The following is a 24,779-nucleotide window of genomic DNA, read 5'->3' as shown; positions in this document are numbered from 1 at the left end:
TGCCAAAGCCCAAAGGCCCTTTGAGGCAAGGAGAATTATTTGTCCACACTGGGCCATTTAGAAGACACTAAAAAGCCCTACTGCAGTGCTTTTTGAGTTCTTATAAACACTTTTAATAACACCCCTCCCTACTGCCAGGCTGTTGTTTCTCATTGTTATCATTCTGACTGCCTGTAACAAAAACCTTTTTGCTACTTCAAAAAAATTTCTAAAACATGCACATCCACGCTTTTATTTCTGAAAGGTGAATCATTTCAAAATTATCAAATGTTACAATGTTTTCTTAATATTTATAGTGTAAGTAAAAAGGTAAATAAATTTACATATAAATATATACAGCATGTCACTGCCAATATTATAGCTGATAACTACAATACTTAAAATGTTTTACAGAAGCACTGCTGTACACAGTAGTTAAACACTATAATGTGGTCTTAAATTAGTTTTCCTTCAACTACAAGTCATTTAAAGATAAAAAGTATTTTATTTAAATAGGATACAATGTCAAGTCACATTTAATGAACTCTTTGCATGTTTCATATCCAAAGTCATTTTCATATCCAAATGACCATATGGTTATTTTCATCCAGTTTTAATTTTAAAACATATCACATAAGAACTTCTTTCTTTTCACTGATGCATGGTTAATAATACCAGAAAACCTGCCTTCTCTGAAAAAGAAAATCTTCTCTTTAATATGGAATCTAATGAAAGTATAAATAAGATAGCTGAAACCTGACATAGACATTAGAGTTTCTAGAAAGAATAAATAAAAGCACACAGGAAAATGTTAAAACCATTTTAATGTTTTCAGGACAACAGATCATTATTTTCAAATTCCTGAATACTGGATATAGGGAAAACTGGAAAAGATTTTCTCTTTACTAAAAGGCATAATATAATCCTTTGAAATATGCTTTATAATATAAATCTATACCTGAAGAATCGTACATCTAATCAAAAAAATCATGCACTTTCACTAAAACGTGAATTTGTACCTATAATTGTTGCGTAGTTTTTATAAAAATAAAGTTGTTTCCTTAGGAAAAAAAATTCTGCCAATTGGAATATCTTCATTCTGGGGGGGAAAAGACTTTTTCCTCTGAAGATAATGAAGTTTCATCCCTGACTTCATGAACATTCACTGACTTCTTCAAATGAAAACACATTATTGTGCTCCTAGAAACAAGTTTCTTTCACTAGCACAGTCTGAGACAGCTTCTGGAAACTTTCACGAAAACATTTAGATTCACAAGCAAATATCGGTGAACAGAACTGGACCTAGTGAATCAGCTCCACCACCATTAAATCCATCTGTCCAAAGGGACGGATAAGTGATGGCATTCCGCAGTCCTGTCACATCATCTAGGGTCCTCTTTTTCCAACCATATATTCACAAATGTTTCAATTTGTATTTAAACTCAACATCATTTAATGGTGGTAAAACGCCCAAGCCTGCACGGGACTGGTCCAAAGGAGGACATTTAACATGGCTCTCCACGAGCTCTAGTTCAAAATAGGAAAGCATCAGAATCAAAAATTGCTTGATTTCCTGAACAGCAAATAATCTTCCAGGACATATTGTAGCTCCTGACCCGAAGGGCATGTAGTAATACTTTAACTTGAGTCCATTGCTGTAGAAGAAGGTGGTCTTTGTTTTCCCATTTTCATCCAGGTATCGATCATATTTAAAAGTCTGCAAGAAAAATACAAAGAAAACAAACCTATAAGCTAGTTTTACATAAATGTATCTCTTTGTTGACCTGGAAGCTCTAAAGAATAATTTTCTTTTTAAATTCAATGTATTAGCAGTTTTGCAAATACTGTGAATCAAAAAGTGACAAGGAACAGAAGCTTAATGAAAGACGATGGGAAAAGAAAGCTTTATAATACCTCCTATTTTGCCTGGGTGACTAGTTCCTCAGTTAGGCAGAACTAGAAAGAAGGGTTCAGATCAGAAGCTATGAGGGTCAGTATATTATCAGCCTCTAAGCCTTTAAAGGGGACAATCCCTAGGTCTTCAATGATCAAATCAATTCTACAATGGTGAATTTCCTCTTTACTTCGATCTGGATAGACATCACCTGCATATTGAAGTTTAATGAACAGGCACTTACCAAAGGATCTGGGTAGATTTCTGGATCTAAATGCATTAACTGTGGATAGAGAGCTATGATGTCATCTTTGCGGATATTGTAGGAACCATCCTGGAGGTGCAAAGTGAAATCCTCTTTAGCAGTCCGGATGTTCAGGGAGGCACTGGAAAGCCGCAGAGACTCCTTGATAATGCTATCTAAATATTTCAAAGGAAGAGACAAGGAGAGGGAAAGAAGAAGGAAGAACAAATAAAGTATTTAAAGGCTACATAGTATATACAGTTTGAAATGCTTCTAGCAGCCTATAACACAAAGCTAAACAGACTACAGGAAGCTGCCAGATACAAATTTCCCAAAGTTTTCAGTAATTCAATTGTGTCTGAATGTGTTTTTTAATCTGGTAATCTGAGTCCAGAATAATCTTTTGATAAATATATAATCTTCTGGGTCATCAATGAAAACTAGATTTCCACAATTTTATGGAACAGGACTCTTATTTCTACATGGCACTAGACAATACAATTGGGAAAATCAGTAAATCACTTTTATGTGAACTATTCAAAGCTTGTCATTTTTGAGATTTAATATATTGATAACACTTTTACTTAGAAACATTTTTCCAGAGGTTTGATGCAGCTTCAATTCAGTGTTTACAAGAACCCCTTTTTATCAGTACACTATCTGATGTTGTATCACAATGCTCCGCTGCCTGGTAAAGACACAAAGGGACAAAAGAACCACCCTGATAATAGCTAAAATATACAGATCTAATAAGAAGGTTGGCCTGACCTTCACCTCTATCCCTTTGTCATGTTTTCGGAGCTTAGCACACGATTGTGTGTAAAATCACAGCAAGTTAGCACTTTTATTTTACAAATGAGAAAAGTAAGGCCCCCAGAAGTGAAATGATATGTCTGAGATCTCCTGTGGCAGGGCAGAGCCCAACAAGGGAACTGCGCTTCTGGCCTCCTAGTCCCTTCCACTAAGACACACTGCCCCTCTGAGCATACACTGGTTTCTTTCCTCTAGACAAAAATAACAAAAACAAAAAGAAAACTCTTTCTTACTATAAAAATATAATTTTTGTGTTTTTATTAAATATAGAGAAGCAAAAATAATAAAAATAAAATAACCTTCAATCCCATCACCTAACGCATGCAGCTAATTATAGTTTCTTGATGGTACTTTTTCTCCTTGATTTTGTGAACATAAATAGTATGCTCCCATTAACCATAAAATTGGGAAGAGAAATAATAAAAGGGACAGAATAGGGTAATGCAAAGAAGTGGTGGAGAGTATAGGATCAAGGGTCCCACATTAACGCTGTAATTGGTTCCACCGTTCAATCCCAGACAGTAACTTAACCTCTTTCAGTTTCCTCACTTATTATGTAGAAATAGTAACAGTCCCTAGTCACAGAATTGCTGTGACGGTCAAAAGAGACAACACATGCAAAATACTTAGCATAGTGCCTAGAACAAGTATGTGCATAATGTATACTGACAACTACTGTTAGTCGGACAGAGAGAATGAAATGTAACGTAGTCAGCATACCGAGCACAGGCATATCATTCAGTTGAACTTGAGTCAAACAAATAGCATTGCCCTCAAAACTGATTTTTTGACCAGCATTCTCGAGTGTTTTATTCACTTCTTCAGTAGCTGCTTTCATTGCTTCAGGGCTCCTATTAAAAGTGAAAAGAAAAGATGTACAGAAAAGAATTTTTTTCATACACCAAAAGGTATGCAAACAGATTTATAACATGAGAAAGTACCAGGAGTCTTTCTTTTTCTTTCTATAGTTGAATTTCTGCCTTCTACTAAAAGAAAGAAATAACTGGAAACGTTGCTAGTTACCTAATCATTTGAAATAAGCTCCAGAAAGTGGCGGGAATGGTGTTTGCTTGTGATGCCCACAGGACAGCGAGTTGCGTCTTTGCCTTCTCCATGTCATCCAAGGTGAAGAGCATGTCATTCAGAAACCTGACCAGTTCCGACATATGGTCTCTCTTTCCCAGGTTCTCATGCCTCAAGCCCTCCGCCAGCTTTTCCCGGGCATGGTGTGCGGTCTTGAACACATGAATGGGAAGGCCTGCTACCAGGGCTGGAAAGATTTTGTCAAATTGCTTGAAGTTGTCAAGGCTATTCAGAATAAGTGCTTTTTGTGCATCTTGCCCTGCAAGATCTCTGCCAAACAGAGTTAAATACCCAGCTTCAAACATCACTCGGTAGCAAAAGGCATACATGCCTTCTGTCACCCAGGCAGACATCTTTGATTCAGGTTGAACAGGAGATCTCATGACAAGTTGGAGGTTTTCCATCATGGCTTCTGTGAGGGAATTCAAGGCATCACCCTGCAGAGTTTTGACAAAAGCTTTGTTTATGTTTTCAGTGGTATTTCCATCACTCGGATCAATGCTTCTGTGTCCAAATGCCTGACAGAAAATGAAATGTGTATTTCACTGATATGTGGTATATAAACCAAAAACAACAAAAGAACAAGACAAACAAATGAGAAACAAAAACTCATAGATACAGACAATAGTTTAGTGGTTACCAGAGGGTAAGGGGGCGGGGGGTGGGAGATGAGAGTAAGGGGGATCAAATATATGGTGATGGAAGGAGAACTGACTCTGGATGGTGAACACAATGGGATTTATAGATGATGTAATACAGAATTGTACACCTGAAATCTATGTAATTTTACTAACAATTGTCACCCCAATAAACTTTAAAAAAAAAGAGAGAGAGAGAAAATGAAATGTGTGTGGAAAAACATTAAACCTGACCCAGTGCTAGTAAATGACTGAAAAATAAACTAGATACTTTCATAATTGGGAATGTTTCATTTGCAAAAAATTTACCTATTAAAAACCGGGCGAGGAGGGCAGGAGGATTGGCCTTCCTACATACAGTTTCATAGTACTTTATTAATAAATGGCCAAATCATTTGGCCTTCCTTTATGACCAGGTTAAATCCAGTTCTTCAGTGAAACTTCCCCCAACCACTCTCTTTGCCTATTTCTTATTTTTCTTTCATTGGAGCACTTGTTTGCACATTAATTTGGTACTAATCAATAATGGTTTTTAACCATTAGTGTTTCCTTATATTTTTGTAGACTTTAATCTACTTAGAGGCAGACACCATGTCTAATATGCCTTTAAAGAGACTCAGTAAATATTGGTTAATTTTTTTCTCCATAAAAGAGTCACTTAGGTTACATCTAAGTGATGCCAAAATATTTGGTCAATTCCTTAACCAAATTAAACAATGGTGTGGCATTAGTGTGTTAAAATAATTGTTCAATGTTAAGTTCTCAACACATGCACTCTGGATGTTGTGTAGACATCATTGATATGAGGGAGTTTGTACCTCTTACTCGTACAGTGCCATCTGGCTCAGTAAAATATTTAATTGTTATTTCATCCTCATTAGCTGGTTAAGAAATGACAAATCTATACTTATTTTGAATTTTAGAATGATTAGTACCAAGAGGTTATATTTAGTTTGATTATATTTCTAACAATCTCCATGTAAGGGTAACTCTCTTTAACATCTCTAACTTGGGAGTACCTCAAAATGACTAAGTGAGCTGACATAATAAAAAGTAGAAAACAAACAAATTTCACATAAATGCAAAACTGGTTACCTTTGCAGAAGTAGTGAAATGAAATTTTTTCCAATCAAAGTATTTTCCATGGCACAACACTTTATGGTATGACAAGGGATTTGTGATGAAGTGGACATAGTTTCCCATTAATTTGCAGGTAAAAACATGACCATGTTTCCTTTGATTTGCTCTGAGGAACTCAAGAGGATTGGCACCAAATTGCAGAGCACACCCCAGGAATGGAATCGACCCATTCTCCAGAGGTGGTTCACCCATTTTTCTGAAAGACACAAATATGTGAGAGTTATGGAAAATTATACATTGTTTTTTATTTAAACCACGTTTTCAGTTTTTTACTACTGACTTCAAACTTCAAAACTCTACTGTTTACTTTTTTGTGTGTTGATAGGACCCTGCTCTTTTTTAAAATAATGGATTATATTAACCGAGTAAGATGATATGTTGGTGAAAATGATTACTAACTCCGTCCATCCATGCCTATATTCTATAAACACTTACTGAATGTTCACTACGTGCTGGTCACTTTTCCTGGTGATGAGGATAAAAGGATGAGCACGGACAAGATTTTTGCTCTCGATACAGAGGTGAAACTACATTCTAGCTTTTATATTTGTTTCTAAGCATCATTTGCCTAAGTATTTGATTGTTTTCTTTAAAGATATAGAATACTGAATGGCAGAGAGAATTGCAGAATTGTAGTTTTCAAACTCTTCATTGTTTAAAGATATTATTATTATGATGATAGTTAAAGACAAGGAGAACCTCATTTGAGAAATTAGTTTATTATAAAACGAAATTAAGATAAGTACCGACATGACCATCAATTGTAATTCAAAGGTCTTTCATGCCATTTTAAATGTTTTCATTAAAGAATATAAACATCGTTTTCCAACATAAACTACTATCCCTCATGATCAAATAACATAGTTCAAAATAGTTATTTTTTTCTCTTACTTCAAATAAGCAGTTTAATTAAAACTAAAAATTATCACTCCTGAATTAAAACATTTTAAGGGACAAAAAAAACACAATATTTACATACCTTGCCCCCAAATACTCTTTGAGACAATCAGAAGTTAAATAATCTATGGCTATGTATCTGATTTATTTGTATTTCTTGTATTCTTGAACCAGTTATTAATAAATGACACATACAAATAAAAGTGATGTCACATACACTTAGGTTTCCCAATTCACCATGATTATCATTAATAAGAAAAAAAGTAATAAAATGATCAATGCAGGCTCTATGCTCTGGTCTAAACTTAGGCTGAGCCTATGCAATGCATAAGAATTAGGTGAAAAAAATAACATTTATTTAGTCAGGGCATCTATTTAATCCACATAATGGAAAGAAGCTCTTTTCATTACAGATCCCACTTACTACTTGTATCCTTACTAATCCAGACTTCCTCTTTATATACCTACATAAATATACAGAGATCTCATAAAATTTGTCAGTTACGTTTAACAAGTTTGTACATTTTTGCATTACCGTTGGTATATCAATACTAAAAAGAAAACACGGTCATTATACCTTTTGTTAGATATAATTATAAAGATACCGCTTTGAAATCTGAATTCTAAATTTTTTAATTTGAGAAAAAATTGAAGAAGAAAATGCTAGTGTATGTAAGTATAGATTTGTTACATAACAATGAAGGTAAAAGAACATTAACTGAATGAACTTAGATGTATTTTAAAGATAAAACTCTTCTTACCTCCTCCTCATTCCAAGAATAAGCCATAAAAAACAGCACACTGACATAACAATCCCCCAGATCAAAGATATGGTCATCATTTTGCAAATCTAATGCAAAACTTTTGAAGAGGAGACTCTTGTTAGAAAGGAAAGGATATCACTGAACAGAAACTGCAGCTAGACTTTTATACATGGAAAGATCTTGCACTTGAGTGACCAAAGCAAACAATTAACTATTTGTTCATCGTATTAGAAAAAGAAAACTGGCCTTGAACTAAGTCCACAGGTATCAGAAGAGGATCCAAAACAATCAGAGACGTGCAATACTTGATAAGTTGAAGGTCTGTCAAATACATGTTGACTTAACAGTTCAGACTTGGGAATGACAGCTGGTATTGCAAGTTTAGTATGGTTATAAAAAGAACACATAAACCTGTTCAGGATGGACATATCAAATAGAGATGTAAAATATAATAATTTAAAGAAAAATAAGCGTAAGTTATCATCAAGCTAATGATTTGATCTTGTTACCTTTTTAAGAAGAAATCAACTTAAATGGTTTATGAGAGAAACAATGGTCAAGGTCAAAAGAAAGAGAACTGGGTGAAATGTTTCTGGAGCTTCATGTTTCATGTGCTTTTACAAAATCATAGATATACCATATTACTCACCTGACATCCTCAAGAAAGTATCCCACATAAATGCATCTTCCAATTAAACAGTTTTATGGAAGCATCAAAACTTTATCAACTATTTTTTCTAATTGAAAATATGTTTATTAATTTTTCTAATTGTTAAAGTAATACAATTTCATTTCAAATAACTAACAACTGAAATATATTTCAGTAGAAAGTGAAAGTCAAGTCATAATTTACTTGTTTTTCAACTCACCACTCAAATGTAACCACTGTTGTTTGGTATACATATATCCTTCCAAACTTTATTTCCATGTACACATATATATTAATTGAGCACCTAGTCTGTGCCAAGAACTCTTCAAAGGTATTCTGGTAGCAGGCATTAATAAGATGGACATATTTTCTACTCTATGGAGTAGAGAGACAGATAATAAAATACAAGTGTTATGAAAAAAATAAAACAAGGTGTAGAGAGTTGTTGGGGGACGAGAACAACTTTAGGGATGGTGATCATAAAAGGGCTCTTTGAGGAGGTGATGGTTGAGATCTGAATGATAAGAAGAGATGAGCCAAGTGAAAATCAGAAGGAAAAGAATTTTAGGAAAAAGGAGCAGCAAATGCAAAGGTCTTGAGTCAAGGATAAACTCGGTATATCCTTGAAAGATATACCAAGAACCAGAAAGATATACCAAGAACCAGAAAGAAATTAAGATAAATCAGAGCAGGATGAATGAGTGGAAACTTGGTTAAGATATAAAGATAAAATGTAGTCAAGAGCTAATTCATATATAGGGACTCAATAGAGTAGGGAGAGAGAGTTTTTGGAGGCCAACAGGTCAAAATACTGTTTTGGACATTTGAAATTTGAGAGACCTATTAGATATCCAAGGATCAATGTCAAATTGACAGTTGAGCTTAAGAGTCCAAAGCGAGGGAGAAAAGCCAGGCTTGGAAATAGAAATCTCAAGTCATCAGCGTTTGGATGGTTTTTAAAGCCATAAGACCTTATAAGATCACCTAGGGAAACAATAAAGACTGAGGAATAAATAGAGTCCACGACCAAGCTATAGAACATTCCATTTATTGAGGTCAGGCAGAGAGTAGGAGAAGAAATGGGTAAGAAAGAACCAGGAGGAAAACCAAGAAAATACGGTGTCGCAGAAAGCAAGAGGAGAATGCATTTGAAAAAAGATGAGTGATTAACTATATCACATGCTACTTTTAGGTCAAGTAAGATAACTAAGAAATGACCACTGAATTTGACAACATGGGGACAGATGGTGAGTCACACATCAACACACTCACACAAAGATGGGGTTACACTAAAGACCATTTTCAGAGCCTGTAAAGCAATGAATACATATTGCGGACATTTCCTGGGACAAGACATATGTATTGTATATATGTTTATATATCTTCATTTTTAATGTGTGTATAGTCTTCCATTGACTAAATGTACTTTAATTTAGTTTACTGATTTCCTACCAGTGAACATTGGTTTGTTTTCAATTTTTGGCTATAGAATCCATAGGTTTAGTTCATGCTTTTTTACCGTCTTAAACAGAGAACACAAGTGTTTTTTGTGAGTGTGATTCATGATCATAATTATTAATATCAATCATTGCATGGTAGTACATAAATTTCTGAATCTATTTTGGTTTTTTAGGGCTTTGTGCACATTAAAGATATTGAGTCTGAAGTGGTTTTTAAAATTACCACATCTGGTTTTTTTTTCTATATGACTCATTAATAGCTAAACATTTGCATGGCCTATCACAGCAGGATATCACACTTAGAGAAATGACAAATCTAATATCCAAACAATTTAGCCCTTTAGAGACACTTCTCAAATAAAAAAATGAAAACAAACTACCATGTAAAGGAAAGGGTACATGGGAACTCTAAACACTATCTCTGCAATGCCTGTGAATTAAAAGTATTTCAAAATGGTAAAGGGGAAATACATTCACAACCCAGGAAAACTTCCTTAAGTCTTGTCTTTCTCACCACCTCTCAGAACACCACAGATTCTTTGAAAATATAGCTTGGCTAATATTTACCTCAATTTCCCTACCCTAATTTATTCTTTTTACTCGTTCCCTTACTTTCCTTTTTCTACACAACAAAAGCCGAAATACACACAATTTTCTTTAGTGGGCTAAGGAAAAGCAGCAGCGTGAATTATCATACTCATTTTTTCTTGTTATATGTGGTGAATGTCTTCCTTCTGAGGAAGTCATTTCTTGGCATCTATCACACCCTTAATAGGCTGTTTCTAACCTGGTGAGTAGGAATGCAGATGCTTGTTATGCTTGTCAAAATTGTTAACAGGCTGCAAGGAAACACCTAAAAGGTTTCCTGAGTCAAGTGCTTAAAGCATCGTGCATGGATTTTATGACATCTCAATGTGTTTAGTGTAGCACTCGGAGTATCAGGTAGTAAGTAAATGCTAACAAAGTTGAAAAGTTCTTTGCTTGCTTTTTTACTCTCCTCTGTTTCAAATTGTAAAGTTTTATTTTCTCCCTCCCACTTTCTCTCTTTCTCTCTACACACACACACACACACACACACACACACACACACACACTCACACACTGAACACTTACTATGTGTGTCAGGCACTGCATCAAGACTAGGGACATAGCGGTTATCAAGGAAGTCATGAGCCCTGATCCTGGGGGGTTCCAGTGCAGCGGGGGAAAGCCTAAGGGCCCTAACGCAGAAAGGAGTGTGTTTTATCAAGGAGTGTGTAGTTTATCAAGGCCTGCCATGATAAACTAAGCTTACCTAAATTCTCGAATCCCTCCATAGCTTGTCAATTTCTTCTTTATTTGTAGAGAGTAGTGTAGAGTACACACTTACTGACGTGTAGAGGAAGAAATTGTTCTGAGTCTCGGAGAATATAGGGCCCGAGTGCAATACCACTTCCCCATGAATAGACATATACAAAACATGGAAACTCAAACTACAGGCACAAAGTAGAAAGAACAACTAAAGCTGTTAGGTTATGTAAACTGATGGCCTATTTAGATGATTTCTAATAAGAAATGCAATAAGCATAGTTTACAAAGAGCTCCCATATCAATATGTTTGCTTTAAATAAAATGAACTGTGAACATAGTCAAACAACTGAGTCAAACCAGTTGTTTTCCTGAATTTTCAAGTCAAACTCAATCTCTATGGTAGAACTATAGATTGCCTCAATTAATGCAAGGCTCACCATTTTCCAAGAGCATCCCAGAGCTGCCTGGGTCAAGAAAGCACATCAGGGTCCTAATTCAGGGCAAGTTAGTGGGAGACCAATGTGTAACAGGCTGGTAAGGTCTTATTATGATTAATTTGGGACTTTCATAATAAGCTCTTAGGAAATGTGTCTATTCACATTTGAGCTATGCCTTCAACATTTTTTTTTTTAGGAAAAAACAGTTATGTTATGATAGATATGAAATATCTGATTCTCAAACATAGTTTTGAATCTTAAAAACATGGTGTTGTGGTTGTAAATGCCTGGTATATCTATATGTGTCCATTGAACAAATACGATTTCATAGGACTGAAAAAAGGTGTCAATAAGTTGTATTTCAGAGAATCATAATAATGTCTACATTAATTTTGAGGTGTTCACTTTTTAAAACATTTATATATATATTTTCCAACTTGAATGAAATAATCAACTCAGTTAGGCAGAGCAGGTATTTTAGCTACTTTAAAGATGAGGAAATAGGGGCATGACGGTTTAGTGGCTAATGTCGCAAAGCTTGAAATAGTTCAAATGGTCAATGGAATGGAAGCTGGAATTAAAACTGAGTTTACATCTTGGCTCTGCCACTGACTATGGGTATATTTTTGAACAAGATGCTATCCTCTCCAAGTCTTCTCTTTCTTATTATCTGTAAAATGGGGATAATAATAGAGAACTAAGATAATAATAATGAACTAGGACAATGTGTGTAAAATGTTTAGTATAGGGCTTGGCACAATCTATGCTTAAAAATGTTTTTTGTAATTATTAAGTGGCAAATCTAGGAAACAACCCCATAATTTTCTGAATTAAAGCCCAGGATTTCTCCTGCACAGCTCAGAACCTCACAAGCAGTTCAATGGAACCAAAGAACATCTCATCTGGTTATAGATTTAGGAAAGGGTAAGCATACCGCCTACATGTTCAAATATAAAGTTGATTCATCAAACATGTTCTGAAAAACAAGTACATGGAAGGTGATGTTAGGTCATGAGGTAGAGATGAGTAGATCATTCAGCAAATGTTTTTCATGCATTTCATTCATATTAACTTATGTTTATATGCTTATGATTAACTTATCTACCTCTGTATCTCCAGCACAAAGTAGGTGCTGGAGATGCAGAGGTAGATAAGACAAGCAAAGTTTCTGGCCTCAGGCTGACACAGCGAATCAACAGAACAAATCCACTCTTTGATTTCTGAGAGTGTAGTTTCTGTTAACAGGAAACATCAAGCAATGCACCGGTGTTTTGTGCCAAGATCTTCACATACTTGCCTCATTTACTCCACATGGTAGCACTATGAAATGGACACTCTTGCCTCCATTTGTAGATGACTCAATGCTGAGAAGCTCTGGCCCTACGCTCCAGTTTAGTCCCTGCTATGCTGTACAGGGAGAACTCCTTTTGCCCAAGTTAAAGGCAGGCCTGAGGACCTACTGTGTTCCCCCCAAAAAAGACCTAGCCGGACCATCAGCTCTACTGTGTCTTTTGGAGCAAAAATTAATATAAGACCCAGTATTAAATTATATATTATATTATATTATATTATATTATATTATATTATATTATATTATATTATATTATATTATATTATATTATATTATATTACTCGGTCTTACATTATAGTAAAATAAGACCGGGTCTTATATTAATTTTTGCTCCAAAAAACACAGCAGAGTTGATGGTCCGGCTAGGGCTTATTTTTGGGGAAACACGGTAGAATCAAAGAAGGCTGCCTTGCTTTTTATGATAAGTCTGACTTTAATCTGAACCTTCTGGATATTAGGCCAGGAAGCTCAACTGGACAGAAAAAGAAGCTAGATGAATGGTTTATTGGATTCATTTTGGGCCCAACCAACCTCACCAGAAGGTTAAGAGAACTCAGGAAGAGAAAGAAAGGAGAGAGGAGATAGAGGAGAGAAAGAGAGCCGACCCTTTTTCCATTCATTGCTTACCATGAATAGTGCTGTTAATAACCATTCATGTTCAAGTTTTAGTGTGAACGTATGTTTTAAATTTTCTGAGTATATTGCTGAGAATGGATTTCCTGGGTCATACGGTAACTATATTTAACTTTTTGAAGAACTGTCAAACTGATTTCCGAAGTGGTTGCACCATTTTACATTCCCACCAGGAACGTATAAGGGTTCCAATTTCTCCATGTCTTTGTTATCACTTATTATGGTCGGTCTTTCTTATTGTAGCCATTCTAGTGGGTATGTCATATTATGGTTTTGATTTGCATTTCCCTAATGACTAATGATGTTGAACATCTTTTTATGTGATTACTGGCCATCTGTAAATCTTTGGAGAATCTATTTAAATACTTTGCTCATTTTTTAACTGGGTTATTTGTCTTTCTATTGTTCAGTTGAAGAGTTCTTTCCATATTATGGATACTGTACCCTTATCAGATATGACTTTCAAATATTGCCTCACATTCTGTGGGTTGTCTTTTCACTTTCTTGATAATGTCTTTGGATACAAAAAGGTTTCTAATTTTTATGGAAGTCCAATTTATCTACTTTTTTTAAGTGGTTACTTATACTTTTGGTGATACGTCTAAGAAACATTGTCTAACCTCAGGTCATGAAGACTTAACACCTATGTTTTCTCCTACACGTCTTATAGTTTTAGCTCTTATATTTAGGTCTTTGATCCCTTTTGTGTTACTTTTTGTATATGGTGTGAAGTATGAGGTCCAACTTTACTCTTTTGTATAAGGATATCCAGTGTCCCTGCACCATTTGTGGAAAAGAATGCTCATTCACATTGAAGTATCTTGGCACCTTTGTTGAACACCAACTGACCATACATGTAAGGGTTTATTTTTGAACTCTCAGTTCCATTTTCCATTGATCTACATGTCTATTTTTATGGCAGCACCACAAAGTCTTGATTACTGTAGGCCTGTAGTAAGTTTTGAAATCAGGAAGCATGAATACTTCTACTTTGTTCTTTTTCAAGATTGTTTTGGACATTTTGGATCTGTCACATTTCCAGATAAATTTTAAAATCAGGTTGTAAATGTCTGTGAAAAACAAAAAGGAAGCTGGGATTTTGATAGGGATTACATTCATTCTGTAGGTCAATTTGGAGGATGGTCTCATCTTAACAATATTAAGTCTTGTGTTTCCATTTATTTAGGTCTTCTGTAATTTCTTTCAATGATGTTTTGTAGTTTTCAGTATACATGACTTGCACTTTTTTGTTAAATTTATTTCTAAGTTGTTTTATTTTTATTGATAGTATTTATAGAGAATTGTTTTCTTAATTTCATTTACATGTTGCTCATTGCTGGTATACTGAAATAAACTAATTTTGGATGTTGATTTTTGCATTCTGCAACTTTGCTAAAACTTTTTATTAGATCTAAGAGGTTTTTTTGTGAATTCTTTAAGATTTTCAATATAAAAGATCATGTCTCCTGAAAATAGAGGTAATTTTCCTTTTAAATATGTATGTCTTTTATTTATGTTTCTTGCCCAACTGCCCTGGCTATAACTCCAGTACCAGTACTATATTGAAAGGAAGTGGCAAGAGCAGATGTCCTTGTTTTGTTCCTGCTCTTAGGGGAAAAGTTTTAGTCTTTAATCATTAAGTATAATGTTAGCTGTGGACTTTTCTTAGATACCCTTTATCATGTTGAGGTAGTGCCTTTCTATTTCTAGGTGTTTTTGTTGTTGTTGTTCTTTTGTGTTTTTCTAGTGTTTTTATCATGAAAGGGTGTTGAGCTTTGTCAAATCATTTTTCTGCATGTACTGAGATAATCATGTGGTTTTTGTCCTTATTATATTAATATGTTGTATTTCATTGATTGATTTTTGTATGTTGAATCACCTTTGCATTCCTTGGATAAATCACATTTGGTAATAGTATGCAGTCTTTTTTATATGTTGTTAGTATTTGTTGAGGATTTCTGAACCTATATTCATAAGAATATTGGTTTATAGTTTATTTTACTTGTAATGTCTTTATCTGATTTTGGTATCAGATAATACTGGGTCCATAGAATGAGTTGGAAGGTGATCCCTCCTTTTCTGATATTTGGAGAAATTGTGAAGGATTGGTGTTATTTCTTGTTTAAATGGTTGGTAGAACTCACAGTGAAGCTATTTGGTTCTAGGCTTTTCTTTGTAGGATTAATTTAACACTTCAACTTCAATATTTTTCTTGTTAATGGTCTATTCAAATATTTTATTTCTTCTAAAGTCAAGTACAATAGTTTGTGTCTTCCTGAAATGTGTCATTTCATCTGGGTTATCTGATTTGTTTGAATACAATTGCTCTTAGCATTCCCTTATTTATTTTTCCCTTTTTATTTCTGTAATGTTGGTAGGAAAATCCTCTCTTTCACTCTTCATTTTAGTAATTAAATTTCCTCTCTTTGTATTTGTCTTTTTCTGATCAGTCTAGCTGAAGGTTGGTCAATTTTCTTGCTCTTTTGAAAGAACCAACATTTGGTTTTATTGAATATATCTATAGTTTTTCTATTCTCTATTTCATTTATTTCTCCTCTGATTTTTATTATTTCCTTCTTGCTGCCTGCTTTGAGTTTATCTTGCTCTTATACCTTTCTAGGCTCTTAAGGTGGAAAATTAGGCTATTAATTTGAGATCTTTCTCTTTTTTAATATAAGCAGTTATAAATTTCCTCCTAAGCATTGTTTCTACTGTATTAATTTTTGATATGTTGTGCTATTTGTTTCATTCATCTCAAAGTATTTCTACTTTCCTTTGTGTTTTCTTCTTTGATCCATTGGTTATTTAGGAGTGTGTTATTTAATTTACATATATTTGTGAATTTCCCAATTTTTTTCTGTTATTGTATTCTAATTTTATTTCATCATGATTAGAGAACATATTTTGTATGATTGCAATCTTTTAAAGTTTATTAAAACTTGTTTTATGTTCTAACATATATCTGTCCTAGAGAATGTTCCACGTATTCTTGAGACTATATTTTGCTCTTGTTGTACAGAGTGTTCTATATATGTCTATTAAGTCTAGTTTGTTTATATTATTGTTCATAGTTTGCTTATATTATTGTTCATAGTTTGCTTATATTATTGTTCATAGTTTGCTTATATTATTGTTCATAGTTCGTTTATATTATTGTTCAAGTCTTCTAGTTCCCTGTTGGCTTCCTATCTCATTGTTCTATCTATTACTGAAAGTTAGGCATTGAATTCTCTAATCATTATTGTTGAATTATTTATTTCTCCCTTAAATTCTGTTTTGCTTCATGTATTTTTGGGACTCTTTTGTTAGTTGCCTATATGTTTATAACTGTTATAATTTCTTGATGAATTGATCCTTTTGTCATTCTAGAATGTCTCTAGGAATAATTTTGTCTTACATTTGCTTGATTTTTCTCCTATTAATGTGTAGTTTTAGAAAATATTAAATATATTCCAACCATAGCACAGACCAAAGGTAATATGAAAATACGTTAAATTTTGGTTGTTTTAGAGTTCATTCATTACTTTTCCCCCGGATGTACTAATATATATTTGTGTTAGAATCTGGTTCCGTCTCATGTTTAAAGTTAAAGCTCATATCACCCTCTAGTGGACAACCAGGTACACTGACACTTCCTCTGTAGTTAAGGAAATTGGAGGAAGCAATTAACTCTCACGGGTGAAATTGGAAACCAAAATTAATTTTAGATGGTAATAAAGAATAAAAAAGCATTTATTTGAGCAACAGGAGCTACAGCCTTGGAGACACAGATTCAGGCAGCAACCTAAATTATGTTCTACCGAGACAAAAGGTAGGCCATCTTTTATAGAGAAAGCTCCCACCCAACTTCCCAATTTTATGCAAATAAGATTTAACATATTGTGCAGTCCGAGTCACGTAGTTTTGATTGCTCAGTATACATTCAAACAATGATACAATTTTCATAGTTCTAATTGGACAGGGCAGGTCTCACTCAGTCCACTGGTAGAAAGCCAAAACCAGGGTCTTCCTGCATTGGTTGACTCAGACAGCATAAACAAACAGGGTTGTATAGTATGGGAACATCAATTTGGGGTTCTTCCCAGCATACAGAGTACATGAGGAGACCCCGTCAGCAAATGGCCACTAAACTCTTATTATTCATAAAATTTGGGCCCCCAGTGGATCATCGGGAGTCCATCTCAGCAGACAAATTCATTCTTGGGGTTCACATCAAATGAATCTTTCCTCTCAGGGTCCACAGAACCATGAACTAGAATCCTATAAAGCACTGTATAAACCCAACTTAAAGAAACAGAGCTCATTCTCCCACTCCATATTTTGGAACCAGCAAAACCTGGGCTCAGAGAAGCCTCCATTTTGTTGTTGTTGTAAGCCAAGGTCTTGGTATTTACAAAATAAGATGTGAAAATGTTAAGGGGTCAGAGCCCGGAGAAGCTCCAAACCTAGAGATATCAGGATAAGTCCACATGGAATGTGGACAATGATGAGAAACCCAGCAGTGGGTCAGATTGCATCATAGTTGCTGCTTGACTTATATTGACCATACGGTTGTTCTGCCAGGTTGTGGTGCTGGATCTATATGTAATGATATTCCCCCTCTAATTGTCTTCAAAATTTTTCCTTTAACTTTGGTTCTCAGCAATTTGACAATGGTGTTCTTAGGGTTTCCCCCCACTCTCTTGAATCTCTGGCTTGTACTCTTTCATTAATTTTGGAAAATTCTAGGCCATCATCTCTTCAAATTCTTCTGCACTTTTCTCATTCTTCTATGATTCCAATTACATGTGTGTTAGTTTGTTATTATCCCACAGTTGTTTGTTTTCCTCTTTGTGTTTCAGTTTGGATGATTCCTATCAACTTATTTTCAAGTCCACTGATTCTTTCTTGTGTAGTTTCCAGGCTGCTTGTAAGCTTATTGAAAACATTTTCCATCTCAGGCCTCATGTTTTTTACTTCTAGCATTTCCACTTGATTGTTTTATAGTTTCTGTCTTTCTAATGAAATCCCCCTTCTGTTAATGCTCATTGTCCATTTATTCCTCTAGATCTTTTAATGTTTTAATCATGGTTCTTAAATTCCCCGTCTGTGAATTCTAACATCTTTATCCTCTCTGAATCTGGATTTGTTAAATGTTTTGTTTCTTTATTTTTGTAGAACCCTGTAAATCTATGATGCAATTTAGATTCATCTAAGTTAACTAGCAGTGACTAAAAACTCACCAAGAGAGAAGTGAGGATCTGTACTGGGGACTCTTTCTTATTCAATAGGAAGGCTTGGATGTTTACAGTCCAGAGCTACATCTGATCAAATGTATAACTGAAGCAAAAAGGGCCTCTGAAACCCAGGCCCCCATATAAGATAGCCAGACTTTGGAAAAATAACTAAATGTGTGAATACAAAAGTTTTAAAAGCCACAAAATAAAATATCAAGTCCAAGATACCCAGCAGCCTGCAGAGGGATTCAGGCAATTAGCAACATCAAACAAGGATACATCTGGCTATATAGAACCGGTGTTTGTTGTTTGTTTGTGTGTGTGTGTGTTTGTGTGTTTATTTGTTAAGTAATAGATATCATTTTTTAGGACAGATTTAGGTTTATCAAAAAATTGAGTAGAAAGCAGGGAGTTCACATATATTCCTTGCCCCACAGTTTCTCCTATTATTGACATTTTGTGTTGATGTGGTATGTTGCTATAATTGATGAAACAATATTGATACACAGTTGTAAAAAATAATATAAATAAAGCCACTTTAAAATGGAGTTGGAGCTAACATCCTGTAAAAGTGATACTCTATTTTAACATTCTAGTTTAGTTCAATTTAACAATGTAATTAGTTTAGGATTTAATTTAGGACTTAAAAATTTTTTTTCTTACCTTTGCCTTCCTCCCCTCCTGCTGGTTTAAATGACTCCATTTGCACAAGGCCAAAACCTTTCTCGTTAATTTACAGGACAACTGGCTTTAATAATTCTGTTTTCTCAAGACTGCAGGCATTCCTTGTTACCAGGTTGAATAGTCTTGTTTACACAAGGCAGAATACATACCTCCTAATTGCAGAACAAACGGACTTAATGGCCCTGCTTTCTCAAGACTGCAGGCATACTTCCAAATCTGCCTAATCTCGAGAGCACTGATTTAGAAGAGGTTAGACTTCCACCATCTGCTTTGTTAACAACTGGAGATTTCCCTCCTTCGAAAGAGACTGAGATAATTTTATCTCTGAGACAAACCAGGCTTTTCCTCTTTTCAGATCTTGGCGCCCAAAAGTTGCCCGATCACCTCCCCCGTCCCTTTGTTGGGGAGATGGGAAAGGTAGTCTTTGTGACAGGACCACTACCTGTCCCTGAATGCTGGCATTTTGGAATAAACCTGCTTTGCTTTCCACCAACCGTGTCTTTCGTTCTTTGGCTAACGAGGTGGCAAGCAGCCGGAACTTAACCCAGCAAAATCCCAGAGGAACTGCCATGCATGTCTTACTCTTCTAACCTTTGGAATATTAAAACTGGGCAAAGTAACCTTTGGACTGGGCCTAAGGCGGCATTGTATTCCAAACATCTATTTGCAAAGCTAACAGGAAAGCAGATATGACTACTACACTGAAAATTAAAACCATTCTTTAGAATTAGCATCACTACATGAGCTTACCTGCACCTATAGAAACTCCTTCCTTTTATTCATGTAATTATTCCCCTTCCCTTTCTCATAAATACCCCCTGCCTTCATCTCCTAAGCTGAACACCATTTGGATTTCTGCTTCAACGAATGAGTGTTTTCCAAATTCTTTTGAATCTCAAATGAACGCTGTTGCCTCTCACTTTGTCCTTTTATTTTTTGGCTAACGTTGTTAACTAAAGTCAATGGCTTACATTGGTATTCACCCTTTGTTTGCACAGTTCTATGAGTTTTGATGCATGCGTAATGTCATGTATCCACCATGACAGAAGCATATGGAGTAGTTTCACCGCCCTAAAAATCCCCATGCACCTGCTCCACCTACTCGTCACTACTGTTACTGGGCAAAAGGCCCGGCTGCTCTCCACACGAAAGCCAAATCTCAAGAGGCGAAAAACAAAAGCAGGGTTTATTCCAAATGCCAGCCTTAAGGGAAGACAGTGGACTCCGCATCACACAGACTGCCTTCCCACTCTTAATGAGACACGTTAGTTAACATGTTGTTAGACAAACAGGAAAGATCGCTGGTGAAATAAACAAAAAGCAGCCATATCCTGAAACTCCAGGTTCTGGAATGTCTCCTTCACTCCAGGACAAAAATATGAGAACGCCCCTTGAGGTTAATAAATTATCTCAAATCCTTTTTGGCCGGACAAAGGAGCAGATCTGATAGATAGGAATGGGTTATTTCATTAATCTCTTCAGGATGGACAAAGAGGACAAACCATTAGAAGCCTCCAGCTCCCTTCCCCAAGCAGGCAATGGAAGGTATGAAAGTAAGAACGTTTGCCTCAGTCATGGGGCACCCCCATTCGGAACCCCCTCTCACTAGGGAGCTCTGACCCTTTGCTGTCAATAAACTATCCTCTTTTTAAAACTCTTTGCCTCCCTTGGGTCCGTGTTTCCTTTCTTTGGTCTCAAGAGACACGATCCTGGCATTCACTCACTCAAAAGTCCCCTACATTATTTGGGGACTCACAGAGAAATATTCCTACAACATTAATACCGCCAAAGGTTTTATAGACACGCAAAGAGAGGCAGAACAAAGGAAGGAGAAGTTGGCCAGGCAACAACAGGAAAAGGCGCTTCCTAGAGGCTATTCTGCCCCCATACAGATGAAAAAAAAAAACAAAACAAAAAAAAACCCCTCCAAGTTACAGGGCCAGGTGTGCACACTGGTCCAAAGTAAACAGAACTCACATTCTGGACTGGTATGCATAATAAATGCACACTAAACAGAGTTATCAAGGTTTAGGGGGAGGAGAGCAAAGCAAAGAAAGAAAAAAAAAAACCTTTCAAGAAGTCCCAAGTCAAGCCACTGTCAAATCGAATTACATCAGAGGTTTAAATTTTAGAAACAGAAGATTTAGGGTCAGCATTACACTATCTCTCCAACAAACTCCTGGCAACCACTGATCTTTTTATTGCCTCTAGTTTTTCCTTTTCCAGAATGACATATATTTAGCCTTTTAAGATTGGCTTCCTTCACTTACAATATGTATTTATGGTTCCTCCATGTCTTTGCATGGCTTACTAGCTCATTTCTTTTTATTGCTGAATGATATTTCATTGTATGGATGTTGTGATGGCTAATTTTATGCATCAACTTGACTGGGCAACAGGGTGCCAGATACTTGGTTAAACATGGTTCTGGGTGTGTCCATGAGGATGTTTCTGGATGAAATTAATAGTTGAATCAATATATTGAATAAAGCAGGTAACCTTCCCCACTGTGGGCAAACGTCAGGCAGTGCATTAAACACCAGAATAAAACAAAGGGCTGAGCAAAAGAGAATTTGCTCTTTTTGCCTCAGAGTCTTCAAGCTAGAACATCAATCTTCTCTTCTCTTAGGACTCAGACTGGAACTTACCCCATCAGCTCCCCTGGTCCTCAGGCCTCTGGACTGCAGATCTTAGGACTTCTCAACCTCCATAACTGAATGAGTCAATTCCTTATAACAAATGTGTATGGGTGTGTGTGTGTGTAGAGAGAGCCCCTGGAAGCTGTTAGAATTAGTTTTGGGTGAGCAAGAGTGACTCCATATTGAATGAGCAAGAGTAACTGCCTTTTGGACTTGCACAGAGAACTTAGCAGACAAGCCCAGGAAGTTGCCCAGTTGCCCTGGTAGTTGGGTGTGACCAGCTACACCCAGAAGGTCTGCTACTGAAGAAATGAGGACGTCAGGATCGCTAGCCAGCTGCCCCGATAAGTGAAGTCAGGAAGGCACTCAGAACTGCCTAAGAACTGAGGACTTTTGCAGCCCAGAGAGCGGGTCTTGACTGGGAGGTGACCACGCTGCCACTCTGCTCCGAGAACCCTCTACTCTGCTCCGCTCCGCTGGGACAGAACCTATGCTGGACTGACCTCCTGGACCAGCCCCCTTCCTCGCTCCACCAGGACTCTGATTGACTTTGGGACTGGCTTGTTACTCTATTTGACCCAGTTATTGTGTTACTCTGTGTGCTTTACTGTTTGATGTCTTGATGGTTGATGTTTGAGTAAAGAGCATGTTGAAAGGCATGTAAGATCGTGCGTGCTCTGTGCTTCGCTCGTACGATGGCTACCATGGAGGCCTCAGTCAGTGCCAGGTAGATCCTGGGGGTCTGAGAGTCTCTCAGGGGTTAGTCCCCTGTCTTGCAGGAAGAGACTGCAGCATGGACTGCAGTCACTCGTGACAATATGTATGCCAAAAAAATGTATACAAGTGGACACTTTGTTCAACATTGCTCAAGCAGTAGTTCGCCATAATCAGAAGTGTCTAGACGCTGATGGTAACCACTTTGAGCACCTCTTGTAATTGCAGAAGTCAAATGTGACTTGTATTCATCTTTTATTATCAGTATATATTGAGTATTACAATTTTAGTACAGTTTTCCTTTCTTAAATATGTATATATTGCATATATATATATATATATATATATATATATATATATATATATATATCTCCTATTGGTTGTGTTTCCTATATTTCTCTGGAGAACCCTGCCTAATACAGATGTACCACAATTTGTTTATTCATTCACTTATTTAAGGATATCTTGGTTGTTTTCAATTATGAATAAAGCTGCTACAAACATTTGTGTACAGATTTTTGTGTGAACATAAGTTTCAACTCATCTGGGAAAATACATAGAAGCATGATTATTAGATTGTATGGTAGACTATGTTTAGCTTTGTAATAAATGGCCAAATGGTCTTCCAAAGTGGCTGTACCATTTTTCATTCTCACCAACAATGAATGAGAGTTCCACGTTTCTGTCAGTCTTTGGTGTTGTCAGTTGGAACCAGTTTTCAATAGTGCCATTATGTACAGATACAATGTTTTAAAACTAGAATTCACTCATGAACAAATGGGATTTTGTACTTATCTCTCTGTATCATGTTTGGGAATGAGACTGGCCCCTTTGGATTAAGTGGATCCTTTGGGTCTTTATATCTTGTTGATGAGAAGAACTTACAACAGGGTACTGGATTTCCTTCTATTAATAATTTAGATAGGTGGGTAGTTAAGCAGCTAATTGGGGATATAAAAATGATATTAGCATAGCCGTACTTCAAACAGTAAAAGGGATAATGTGTCATAAAACATTGACACTTACTTGGAAAGATATTTTATACAAGCTACTTTAAATTCTCTCTTTTAAGAGCCTAACTAAAACCTGAAGGTTTAGTCAGCTGACTGTGGGTAAAACCATGATTACCTTTCGTTTGCCTTATGGCCCTCCACTTCCTTTACCACTATGAAACAGAAAGAAGGGATAATAAATGTCTTATAATAACTCCAATTCTTAGCTGTTTATGACTATTTATAAATACTGACTCACCATAGACTATGGCTTTTTAGCTTAAGGTTTTAAGATAATTTTAAACTGGGATTCAAAACTCTCCCTTTTCCCACTTATTTACAAAAAAAAAAGGAGAAAAAAATACCTTAGTAATGTTCATTACTTTCAGATAGGTTAATATAAATAACATGTCCAAAAAATTAAATAAATTAATGATGATATTTACATTTCAAGCTAAGAATAGTAACTTGGGGTAGTAGGATGATGGGGATACAGTGTTTCTTGTTTTTTTTCCTACATATAATCAATTTCTCCGGGCTACACTTGCCTAGTAATTCAGCAGACAAACAGTAACAATAATAAAACAGTGTTTCCCTGGTTCATATTCTACCCTGTGAATTATGTTTTCCTGTGCCATTCTCCAACAGCATCCCTTCCACTCCACACACCCTCAGATACCTCCCAACTCTACCAACTGTGTGTTCTGGGCACTGAGCTGGACCATTAGAACAAACATTGATTAAGTATCTGGAAATAAAAAAGTTATCGTGTCATTTGCCATTAGTTCTTTCCCAGCTCCCATCACGTGAATATTTGGTTCCCAAGTTGCCCTATATGAAGGAGTGTAGGTTAGTCTGGCTCTGTGTCTGGGCTGCTTTGTCCTCTAGCTGTAGCTTCTTGTCAGTGTTTGATCTGGGCTGCAAGGTTAGTTAACTTCCTCCCACATTTTTATCAAACATTATTCACAAGATAGAATGCTGCCCCACCTTGTGCTTTTAATATCTAATAGACAATCTTCTTATCTGGCTAAACAGTAGGCTCTCCCCTTCTAAGAATTTAGTGTAAGATCCTCTAATATAGGGTTAAATGACTGTTTGGTTGTTGATTGAGTGTGTCATCCTCTACTCTCTCATATCAATATTTCCCAAGAGGTTTGTCAGTCCTACATTAAAATTGATCTGTCAGTTTTCCCTAACTCTATTGACATGGCCCTACGGATAACATACATTTTCTATTGCACTTTCTTCTGATGATAGAATTC

General features: G+C 35.9%; 1 protein-coding gene across 1 annotated transcript; it reads right to left on the bottom strand.

Annotated features, from left to right (window-relative positions):
* Positions 1–216: 216 nt before the first annotated feature.
* CYP7A1 (cytochrome P450 family 7 subfamily A member 1) lies at positions 217–7,602 on the bottom strand. The gene is made up of 6 exons (XM_019756957.3): positions 7,450–7,602; positions 5,747–5,987; positions 3,954–4,531; positions 3,651–3,781; positions 2,118–2,293; positions 217–1,696 (listed from the first exon to the last, which is right to left on the bottom strand). The coding sequence occupies exons 1-6, from the start codon at positions 7,527–7,529 to the stop codon at positions 1,394–1,396; spliced, it is 1,509 nt and encodes a 502-aa protein (XP_019612516.1). The 5' UTR covers positions 7,530–7,602; the 3' UTR covers positions 217–1,393.
* Positions 7,603–24,779: the final 17,177 nt, after the last annotated feature.

Source organism: Rhinolophus sinicus, chromosome 7, assembly GCF_057876585.1.
Source record: "Rhinolophus sinicus isolate RSI-liver-muscle chromosome 7, RSI-T2T, whole genome shotgun sequence".
NCBI lineage: Eukaryota > Metazoa > Chordata > Mammalia > Chiroptera > Rhinolophidae > Rhinolophus > Rhinolophus sinicus.
This window is presented reverse-complemented; position numbering and strand designations above follow the sequence as displayed.